General features: G+C 33.8%; 1 protein-coding gene across 3 annotated transcripts; it reads left to right on the top strand.

Moving 5' to 3' along the window:
- Window positions 1-1,388: 1,388 nt before the first annotated feature.
- On the top strand, window positions 1,389-12,109 carry LOC131063577 (probable arabinosyltransferase ARAD2). Of its 3 annotated transcripts, XM_057997440.1 has the most exons (6): window positions 1,390-1,805; window positions 4,838-4,889; window positions 4,972-5,693; window positions 6,262-6,558; window positions 6,647-6,742; window positions 11,123-12,109. In XM_057997440.1, exons 3-6 carry the CDS (start codon window positions 5,106-5,108, stop codon window positions 11,543-11,545), a joined length of 1,404 nt encoding a protein of 467 aa, XP_057853423.1. In that variant the 5' UTR covers window positions 1,390-1,805; window positions 4,838-4,889; window positions 4,972-5,105; the 3' UTR covers window positions 11,546-12,109. The 3 variants fall into 3 exon arrangements, with proteins under 3 accessions (XP_057853438.1, XP_057853431.1, XP_057853423.1); XM_057997455.1 differs by lacking the exon at window positions 4,838-4,889 and having other exon boundaries at window positions 1,389-1,805; window positions 6,262-6,324; XM_057997448.1 differs by lacking the exon at window positions 4,838-4,889 and having other exon boundaries at window positions 1,389-1,805.
- The last annotated feature ends 212 nt before the right edge of the window (window positions 12,110-12,321 follow it).

The raw sequence follows: 12,321 nt of genomic DNA, 5'->3' as shown, positions 1-12,321 counted from the left end.
ATTATGCCGAAAGGCGTATTAATACTCATTTAATGGATTGATAGATATGCAAAGTTAAAAACTCCCTGTAATTAAAATTGACACCTGTCATAATTACAATTAGTTTTACTAATATTTAAATAAAAACAATTTAAATAACTTTAAATAACCTAAATTAAATAAATGCATGAAAAACTAAAAAAATATTTTATTTATTTTCTCCTCTCAATTACCATCTACTCTGAGTTTAACTATTAATCAATTCTATTATCTCCATCATACTAATAGTTAACTTCATCAAAATAATATTATAATTAGTCTTAATAGATTTTTTTGTTTTGGTGAAGAGTTTTTGTTTTTGGTGAACCAGTGAGGCCACAAACGGGGGACCTCATCCCCACATTCCACTCGTTCAAACTCGTGAGCACAATGACCCAGCGAAGGCATAAGGCCTTGCGAGCACAATGGCCCAATAGGGATTTGAACCTTAGTGACCGCTTCACCAACGAAGTGTTTTAACCGCAACACTACATGTCCGAAGACATTTTGATGAAAAATTTGATAGAAATATAAAAATATAAAATTATAATAATATCTTAATAATAATATACTATTGATTACAATATCATAGTATAATAATAAATTAATATTAAATATAATACAATAAGTGATTCCTATTGTGTTTGCTCCTAAAGATCTTATAATTACCTCATATTAATATGCAATTAAAAAAACAGTCTTAAATATCTAGAAACACTTTCAAAATATATTGTTACCATACAATATGACACCTTAATTATAATATCCATAGATAGATGATCCCCACATTTCAAAATGATTCCACATGTTGAATCTTTAGATCAACTTGAAGAATGTTGAAGAATGTGAATTCAACTAACAAGAAAATTTATAACTATATTAAAACTTTAAGACGAATCTGAACTATACACATTAACTTTTGGATTAACCAATAGAATATACAGAACATGAACATTCAATTCTTTATTATTCTTTCAAAACTATGTACCTAACTTCCTCATTTAATTTCTAAACCTCATTACACGTCATCCCAAACTGCATTAATTAGTTTTTAATTTGTGTACATTTATTTAATGACGTAACCTTGATGTATGTGAAAGGGATTTTTTATTCCCTTACATTATTAAATTAAAAATCAAAAACCAAAATCAAATAATAATAATAATAATAAGCCATTACGGCATGGCAGATCTTTAATAACACTAACCATGGCATTTAAAATTCAGAACGTGCTAAAAGAGTACACTCATCGTCTACAATACTTTAATTAACAGTGGCGGAATCGATTGCAACGTGTCACTTTTCAATTGAGTAAAATCGTTTGACCATTAATGAAGCAAGAGATCATAAATTAAATAAAAATGCTTCCTCTACAAACAAAATATTAGCAGCACATATAAAATTCTTTAAGACCATCACTGTGAATTCAGGCGCAGAGAGAATGTGATTTAGGGATGAATTCGTCGGCGGTTCGAAGCTCACAGCACGCAGGTGACGATCTTTGCCACACAAATTGGCTTTGCTCAGCATTTCTTAGGTTCGCTGTTTGCAAATGACAATCCAGCTTCACGGGATTTGAGGAGGTAAAGACAGCTGAAAGATTAAGGAAGGAAGGATTCGATTTTATGTGCAATAATTGCGTTGCACTGACACTGCCCCTGCTGCTGTGCTCTTAAATGTGTACAAATAAATTGGAGTCACGGAAAAAATATTTATTAATCGACGTTTAGACAAGCAGCCGGACTACTGTTATTCAGATCGGTATCCTCGTCAAGTTTTCTTAGCAGGTAGGCTTATATGTTCATAATTCTGCAAATATTTTTTTTTATCGTAGATCGTTTCTTTATGAACTGTATAGTTAGGGTTTCGTATCGAAAACTATGTGTAAATTTTGAGGGTTAGTAAATTATAGATTTTGTTTCTATATTTATGCAAACCACTGAGCGCAGAGATTTATGTGAAAAAATACGAGAATCTGCATTAAACGTTAGAAGTCGACTATAGTGAAAATTTGGTCGACATTAACAAATATATGCTTAAACATATAAGATTTTCGAAGTTTATAATTAGTAGCAAGAGGGTTTCTGGATTGAAATTTCGGTGCAAAACCTTTTTTCTTTGAAGTTTCATTTTGATATGATATGGTGGTTAGTAGTTTTCGAGTATTATTTAAAAAATTAGGATCAAATTTACAGTAAAATAGCACATCCAAAGTAAAGAATTAAGGATGTCGGAGTATAGATAAACATGCCTTAGGATAGGGCTGTATCAAAGTTTTTCTGTTTAGGATACTTGAACGTCTTTCTGGAATTATAATGTAACCTGCAGTCAAATTTACAATAAAATCCTATTTCTGGTGTAGTCAGTTAAGGATAGAATATACTGTAAATAAACATGGGGCTTTCTAGTATTTCAACCGAGGAGGAAGTAAAATCCTTTTATGCGTGGACATTTTCTTGTGGATTCGTCCTTGAGAGTGTGCTTAATATATCCTAAATGCATTGTTCAATGTGGATAAATAGAAACTAATGCGACACGTGAATTGCCAAATAGGGGCCGATATCAATCTAACCTTGGACTTGCAAAGTTGATAGATAGAAAAGACGAGGAGGCTACTATGACTTGTATAGATTCATTTTGACACAGATCTGGCATGCGCTAAGGTTTTCCAAAACATTGGAGGTGCTAATCTGTAGGTAACCTGTTACGTTGCACGTACTTTTATATTACTATTATCCTTATTATATATTAGTCTGTTACTGTGCAGTTTAAGAATTTTGTTGTTTTACCTATGTAATTATCCATTAGGCTCTCCCAATGCTTGGGTCAGGTGCATTGGTAAGCATTGGTCATCCTTGGATGACAACTACAAGTCTACATTCATTTCTCCCCAATGTGCAAATTAGGCGATGGTTCCTAAATTTATTCAGCAGGTTCTCTTGAGTCTTGAGTACATATACAAACTTTTTGCAGACAAATGGTCTGTCCCATTAGAAGCAGAATTTTCAGCTTTTCCAGGATTTTGCTTTAAAACCAAACACTTCAATTCGTCAACCAAAATTATCAGAAAAAATAGAATACAAAGCTGTTGCTATCTCACAAAGTTGTTTACTTAAATAGCTGATTTGAGGCCTCAAACTTTCATTCTCCCTCTCCAAGTCTCAGAGTCTACCTCTAAAATATTTGCCACTCCATTTTCAGCTTGAGATTATCTTTTTTCCTGTTTTCCTTTTTCACAGTTTTTAAAGGACTGACTGTACACTTAAAATAAGCTTGGAATGCTCCTCCATGTAACTGCATCTTTACAATTTGAGGCTGTGAGGTGATCTGCAATTGAAATATTAGGTATGCCATATCTTCCTTTGTGGATTGCATTCTTTGAACCTGAGCCTTTAGATCTATTTTGACTTAAAGGTCTGAGATAATGTCTCTTAACTGGAGGAAAAAATATTCTGAGGTTGAATAGTGCCTTATAAATTTGATATATTTGCTTGGCAATTTCATTCACAGAAAACCTTGGATATAATTTGGGTCTGTCTAATACGCATGACCATATTAAAAAAAGTATTCCTATAATTAAGGAATCTGTGGATTAAAATGTTTCCCCTTTCTCTTTCAGGGTGCTTGCAATTTAATCTATGTTGCCAGTATGTATGTATGTATAGCTGGCTAATTCAATGTCAATTGTCAAATCATAAATGCTAAAGATAAATCAAATTGGTTTATAGTGATGCTGCACTTGAAAAGTTGATGCTTATTGGTAACTATCACAATAGTTAGTTTTTTTCAAAAATATTTTTACACAGGGTCAGCTCCAGGCCTACACATTTAGTTTCGTTTCATCTCAGACATAGTTGAGCCAAAATTTCAGGTCCAGGCAGGACCCCAATTGGGAACAATACGTGTCTGAGACCTGTCCAGGTTTGTCCAGGGTTTCTGGCAAACCTGGCATCGGAGTATTTAATAAGCAAATCATCAATGTTAAAAATAAATCAAAATGGTGTATAGTTCAACTGCACCTGAAAAATTGATACATATTAATAACCATCATCATGGTTAGGTTCTATTTGAACATGATGGCATCAGAGTATTTAATAAGCAAATCATCAATGTTAAAAATAAATAAAAATGGTGTATAGTTCAACTGCACCTGAAAAATTGATATATAATAATAACCATCATCATGGTTAGGTTCTTTTTGAACAAGAAGTATTTGCCTGAGTTCTGTTCTGGGTCTACATATTGAATCCAGGCTTGTCTCAGACATAGCCAATCCAAATCTGCAGGCCTACACCAGACCCCAACAGGGATCAGAACCTGGTTTGGACCAGCTAGGGTTTGCCAATCCAAATCTGCAGGCCTAGACCAGACCCCAACAGGGATCAGAACCTGGTTTGGACCAGCTAGGGTTTGTCCAAGTGTTCTTGAGAATCCGGCTTGAGAGTATTTATTAAGAGGACATAGGTGTTATCTGATTTACCTTTTAAAGATCAAACCTGATCTTTTTGTTGTTCATGCGGAACAATGGTGCTAAAGTATTTAGGAAAGATACCAGCCTGATTCCTTGATTATTCCTTCACAACTTGCATCTCCGAATTAATATGACAACTATTAGATTTCTGTGTGATTTGAACTCTGGACAGCCTACCAACATTAAAATTTTAGGTTTCTAAACTACTTTCACAGATGTATGTGTATACCATTTTGTACAGTTTTTTAATCAAATTTCTTGGGATTGGTTCTTCTGTCACATCTATTCGTGCAATAGATAGTTCTACTATGGTACTTATTCTCTACTTGTTTATTTTTATATTCGCAGGTAAGTGGTTGGGGAAGAGCAAAGGATAACAGAAATTCAAATCAGTTGAATGGTGTTGTTTCTTGGCTCTTCAGTCACTGCCTTTATTTTATTCAGTTGCACACTTCAATAATTGTGGCTATTTTGGTTTTCAGGTTCGTGACTGCAGAAATCAAGTTTTCTCATGACATGTAATGGCTTCTCAGATAGAAACTTCCAACCTCTCGGCAAACATATGTGCGAGCATAAAATATGACATCTGAATGCATTTCATCCCTTTCCAGATTTGATGTCTGCTTGCATTTTTGGCCTCAAAAGTGCAGCCTGTATGTTGCATAAGCTTAAAATAATGTTTGGGGGCTTGACAGGAAAACCATTACCTTGCTTATGCATTCTTGCCTTCTTAATACTGTCCCTTTTCATCACAGCCCTTGACCTGAGAGGATACTTTTCTTCAGAGCCTTCCATTTTTCCCCACTCTTCTCTTATTAAACAGTACACACCTCCCAAAAATAGGATTTCTAATGCAGAAAAATGTGACTTGCCACTGAAGGTTTACATGTACGAATGGCCCCGCAGATTCAACCTTGGAATGCTGAAGAAGAATTCTTCTGACCCACAGTTACCATGGACAAGCTCTAAAATGCCCCCTTGGCCTCATAGGTCTGGCCTTAAAAAACAGCATAGTGTTGAGTATTGGATGACGGTGTATCTTTTAGGTCAGTACATCGGTAATGAGAGAGAAAGAGCAGCAATTAGGGTGAAGGATCCTGATCAGGCTGATGTCCACTTTGTCCCATTCTTTGCTTCACTTAGCTTCAATTCTCATGGGCAGACCATGAGAGATCCAGAAACAGAGATTGACAAGCAAATGCAGGTAGTTCTCTACTTGCATTTTATACAACTTTGTCAAATTTATCTTCTGTTGAAAATTGTTAATGGCGATGAGTGGTAGAAAATATGATATGTTAGGTCAAAGTAACATCCTTTGAGCATCTTCAGTTTTACGTTGTAGTGTCCTTTGAGCATTTGTATTTTTTGGTTTTCTTAGTTCAACATTAGTTGTCAAAATGCATGGTACGCTATCTCAGATTAATTTTTTCTCAGGTAAGTGTGATAATACTGGTGTTGACTCACATCTCAGAATGTTACTTAGTAATGTTGAGAAGGGATGTTCATAATTTGATAGCCAAGATAAAGATGCTAGATTAATGTTGCCATGTAATTATATGTTTTAATTAATCTTAACATATTTAGAGCTATAGGCCCTGAAGTTATTAAGGTTCCCTTCATATTTCAATGTTTTTTCTTTAGGCTATATTGGTTAGTGTTCTGCTTAAAAGTATTTGTTGCGATGCAAATTGAATAAGCCATGACTCTTTTGGACATTCATTTCTGTTAGATTGCGATTCATGGATCTCTTGTGATTATTATTTGATGTGCAGATTGAAGTGGTAGATATGCTAAAGAGATCAAAGTCATGGCAGCAATCTGGAGGTCGTAATCATGTAATTGTCTTACACCACCCAAATGCATTCCGATTTTTAAGGGATGAGGTCAATTCATCTATTTTTATAGTAGCAGATTTTGGGCGGTATCCAAGAAGTGTTTCATTTCTTCGAAAAGATGTTGTGGCTCCATATGTCCATGTTGTAGAAACATATAGGAACGATAATTCTTTGGATCCATTCGAGTCACGTCAAATGCTTCTTTTCTTTCGAGGAAGGGTTAGACGAAAAGATGTGAGTGCTGCACCTAACATTTAGTGACTCTATGCATGTTATTGCATATAATTATTGCTCTGTAAATGACTAATGATATTTATTACAGGAAGGAGTTGTGCGCTTGAAGCTAGCAAAGATTTTGGGCAATCATAAACGTGTTATTATTGAAGATAGTGTAGCATCAACCGAAGGATTTGAAGCGGTAAAATGATATCCTCTCTACTTTCTTTTTCTTCTGATAGGGGTGCATAGAAAATAACAATATAGTTGACATGAACTTCATAGGTCCACATTGCTTGCATTAATATAATGGTGCATTTATGTGTATATAAAAAACAATGCTACGTGTATGTTATCTGTCTTTTGGTATGTCTTACTTGTGGGGAAGTAGCTTGATTTATATCCCAACTTTTCAATCTGTTGAAGTATATCTTACCTTTTTGCACCCCTTTACCAAGAGCAAGATAGAATACTCCTCAAGTTAAATCAATGCTTTGGTAATAGATGAATTTGTACGCCATCCTTACATCTATTATCTAGATTTTAGTTTGATAAGCCTTTCCTTATACCTACCCTTAAATGCATTCTTGAATTACTATAAATTATTATTTACAACTAGGCATTTTTCAGTGATTGTGATCTTGGCCCTATGGTTTAATAAGAGGATGGACATAGTTCAGGACCAAGTGTTGTTATGATGCAAGTTCTATACCATCACATTTCCTTTAGTTCTATCCACCATGGATTTTGGAAAATGACAATAATTGTGACATTTTATACTGTTTTTCTCAATTCAGAATAATCTGTCAGTTGATACTCAATATTGCATGGTAAATTTTGTATTTGTGGGCCAAATACATTGGAGTTTTCATTTTAGTATTTACATAGCAAGACATTCATTTATATTTTAAACTCAACTGGATCAATATAAACACGAACTTCATACATGAATAATGATATTTACAGTTTAGGAACTATCAATATTACAGGTAATCCACATACAGTCACATACTAACATGAAGAATTATAGTAAGTACTAAGTTCATCAATCCACTCATTAGGGGTTGTTATGTTGAAGAAACTGATATAATAATTGTGACGAGGAACCACTTGCAGAGGGACCTTATTTTTGCTCCAAATTGCATTATTAACTGTAGCACATAACTAGCCAGTTTTGTGTTCTTGGTTCTAGTTGAATGAGAGGATGGAAATAGATGGAAATAGGACTGACGGTTGTTAAGCACAACAAATTCTTTGACAACCTTCTTTCTTTGGGTTTTATCTGTAATGGTTTCATTTCTGCTTATTTTGTGTTGCAATAGTTTTTCTAATCATATTTGAAAAACTTGGACTCCACAATTACTCAGCAGACCCAACAATTTTAAAACTCGGGACTTGTCAAAAAGATGAAGAAAAACTTGGCAAATTTATCAAATATTTAAAAATATATTATTTTTTTAAAATATTCTTTAAAAACACACGCATTACTGAATTTGTAGAACATAGTAGTGATTTCCATCATATATAAATCCATAATAGCTATTGTACATGGTGTAACGTCTTGTCACAGGATCCAAGCAAGGTGATATTTGAGCCAATTTATGCCTTTGGTCATACTCTAGTGTAATTGATACAAATAACCTCTCCTTGTGCTAGACTTGGTGTACCATGTTTCCAGCAACGATTCTTTGATTTGCCACTAGTTCTGCTATTTTTGAAATTCATATTCCTTTTAGTAAAATATAAATGAAACCTAGCAAAGGGGAAACACAGAAAAAAACAAATAAACAGTAGCATCTTAGTTAGCATCCCAAAATAAAAAAATAAAAAATAGAGAAATTGGCACATAAAAGATTTCACTCAGAGCCCAGATACAGGTCCTGGTTCGAGCTGGGTCCTGGTTCGTGTTCGGTTTATGTTCGGTTCGCATCAGCAGTCAAACACCGTCAATAAAATTTTCAGCAGTCTTTATTAGTTGCCGTCATTAACATCGCATCAGCAAATATCAGTGATATATACTTAATTGCACTCCAGTCTAACTATGAACCCATCGTATTAGTTGCGGTCACTGATTAATTATTGATTGCTGATGGCAGCATAATTAATCGCATGTAATGTCCTCAACCAAAATTTAATATTACTCTAAGATCTAGAAATTAGATTCACAAATGCTATACCAAATTTCACCAAAAACACCAAAACTAGTTAGCGAGCCAATTTCAAATGATATGAGAATCATATAATCAGGTCTGAAACTGATCTATTACAGCAGCAACATAAATATCTTCAAACTCCAATTTTTAAGCAAAACCCACAATAACTATTACAACCGAATACCACTAATGTCACTGTAAACACAATAAACTGATTTTGTTTGATTTTTAAATGAAAAGTACATAGCATATGATTTTATACAAGATTGATAACAACAACAAACCCCTTAGAATACAGTGTACATCTAGATCACTACAGCAACATTAATAAGCCCTGAACACAAACAATGGAAAACTGCTGAAATTTTGAAACTCCAATGCAACCTCTGGATGAAGTTGCTCTATGTGAACAATGGGGTTTTGTCCACCATCCACCTGAAACTTATGGGTTTCTGTCCACAAGCCTCCAATCTCCAATGGGTTTCCATCCACTGAAGAATTTTGCAGAATATGAAGTTCATACTATAAGAAATTGAGAAGTAGAAATGGCATAAAGATCCCTTTTCCCAAATATGCTTCGTATTTATCTTGTCCTTGGCCAATTTGGTGGGAAAATCTTTAAATAGAAATATTACAAATTTCCACTCCACTCTTACTTTCCAAATTTGCACTTGTGGGAAAATCATTAATTAGAAATATTTTAATTTCCCACTTCACTCTTGCTTCCCAAATTTGCTTTTGGTGGGAAAATCATTAATTAGAAATATTTCAAACTTCCCACTCCACACTTGGTGGGAAAGTCATAATTAGAAATATTTTAAACTTCCCATTATGGCATAAAATCCAACCTCTGAAATGACCCTCCAAATAGTTAATTTAATATTTAATTGTCCCCATTAAATTGGAAATAGTTGGACAATACTAAATATTAAATCAATTAATATCCCTATAGAAAAACAAAATGAAAATGCTTGCTAAAATCCAATTTCATAAAAAAGGGGACATGACATCCCACTCTAAACCCATCGTGTTTCATGGGATATAGTTGCCGTCATGCAGTTTCTGAAGGAAGGGAAAGTTTTCGATAATTCATTGGGTTTATTAATTTTAAACTTAGAAAGTTCTTTATAAATTCATAATTTGTTGATATATATATATATATATATATAATTTTTATATTGTTTTTGTACTAATGAATCTAAAACAAACTCAAACCTTTTTTCAAAATTGTCGAACTGACGAACCGGGTTCTCCAACCTGAACCGGTGCCCAAATCCGAAATCAGATCAATAGAATGTTAGAAGTGAAAATTATATAAATTTTTAAAATTTTGTTCAAGTGTAAATGATCTGGAGATTTGAATTCTCATAGTTGTAACTGTGAAAATTCAAGCCTATACTTGAAATTTTGTTCATATAGCAAGTTCAAATGATCTCCAGGCATGAATTTTCACAGTTATAATTGTGAAAATTCAAGCCTGTAGGTTGTTAAATTGAAGTTTGTTTCATATTACAAGTCTAAATGACCTGTAGGCTTGAACTATTAACTATGAAAATTTAACACTTTCAACACTTTTAGGCTTTAGCATAGAAAGGAATCAAACGATTTTAAATTGTGAAAAATAAAATTACAGCTTGCAGGTTGTTTAACCTTGCAATATGTATTATAAACAAAATTACAAAATTTCATATAAACTTTCAGGTTGTTTAAACTTTTTAATTTCAAGTCTGTTGTAATGCCCTTTTGGGATATTCTTTAAAATAATAGAATTCACTCTAGATATAATAGTTTTATTAAGAATTGCAATCGATATAAATGTATTCAAGTCAATACATCATTGCACAATATCCAAGTTGATCAAATCTTGAATTCTTCGTAAATACCTTGCAAATCTGCTGAGCTAAGTACCCCGTCCCCTATCTTACAGTGACGAAACCAAAGATCCCGTCCCTAGTTTGCCAAAGGTAAGAAAAAGACCTCATCCCTCCAAACCCTAGTTCGCTATTTCCTTTTCTGTCAAAAAAGCCACTTTATTGTATTAATCAATATCTGTTGATTTGATATTTAGTCATTTGCTTCTGCCAGACATCACACAGTTGTATAATATCATCTGGAAAAGTTAATATCTTATTCGAGCTGTATTAGAATGGGTACTGAAGGAAAAGCCTTGTCCCCTTTGCTTGGGGATTTACGAGTGTTTGGATAGCTTAGTGACTTGGAGTTTAGGATGTGTTCATGATTCAAAGCATATATGATCACTCTGATATTATAAAAACAAGAATCTAATAATTTTCCTTTAAGTGATAATTGTTGTCTAAACAGAAAAATGGCGCATTAAATAAAATGTTGTCTTATTGATTTTTTGCATTCGGTATCTTATATATTTTAGGCTGATCAGTTGTATTATTTGCCTTTCTTTTGCTTTGCAGACTAAGAAAGGTATGCGGTCGTCACGCTTCTGTTTGCACCCGGCAGGTGATACTCCTTCATCATGTCGCCTGTTCGATGCTATTGTAAGCCACTGTGTTCCTGTTATTGTAAGTGATCGAATTGAACTTCCATATGAAGATGAAATTGATTACCAGGAGTTTGCCCTATTCTTTTCGGTAAAAGAAGCACTGAAGCCTGGATATTTAATAGAACAGCTTGAAAATTTTCCAAAGGAAAGATGGTTAAAGATGTGGAACAAGTTGAAGCAGGTTGAGCACCATTTTGAGTATCAGTATCCACCTAAAAAAGATGATGCTGTAAATATGCTGTGGAAACAGATACATCGCAAGCTTCCTTCTGTTAACTTGGCAATACATCGAACCAAAAGGTTGAAAATTCCAGACTGGTGGAGAAAATTATGAACTTGTTGACATGGTATTGCAGGTTGTAATGTTAACAAAATATCATGTTTGTCATCTTGGTTGGATTGTTAGAATCCCATCTGAAGAACAAGTACTCAATGAGATCATTTTTCATTTTGCTTTGTTCTCCTTCTATAGCCATTCATTAGAGCAGATAGCTGTGGACGTTGGTCAAAAGCTGCATTCATAGATGAAGGACAAAGTGAAATGAAAATGAAAATTGTTTTTTATTTGAGTAAACCTATTCAGGTGAGTGGATATATTATATGCCACCTGATCGGCATCTAACATTTTTAACTGGAGTACTGGAGTTTGGAGCAGAGTGATGAGGCAATTGTAAGATTTTAGATTTTGAGCTTGACATGATACTGTAAAATATCCTATTTTCTTTTGGATTCAACCATTTCCAACATGAAAAATAGCTCTACTGCTTTAGATTTGTACATTCTAGGCTGCTTCTGTTTTGATAATCAATCAGGACTGATGGTTTGGCCAATATATGGCAGTGATTTCTGAGTATCTTGAGAAGAATATTGGTGTGCAATAAAATGCAAACTTCCTGTAGCATCTAGTGAATGAATAAATACTGGACAAAATAAAAATCTGTTATAAATGAGAATATGACATGATTGCAAATATGGGCACACTAACATATTTGTATAATGTGAAAGCAGAATGTACAATGCCAATTGGAACCAAATCGATCACTTCAGGTGCAGGATAAAGTCAATGCTGTTACATTAACAGAAATAGATTGCTGTTTATGCAAAATAATA

Source organism: Cryptomeria japonica, chromosome 5, assembly GCF_030272615.1.
Source record: "Cryptomeria japonica chromosome 5, Sugi_1.0, whole genome shotgun sequence".
NCBI lineage: Eukaryota > Viridiplantae > Streptophyta > Pinopsida > Cupressales > Cupressaceae > Cryptomeria > Cryptomeria japonica.
The sequence above is the reverse complement of the archived record's forward strand: the minus strand, read 5'-3'. Positions and strand labels throughout refer to the sequence as shown.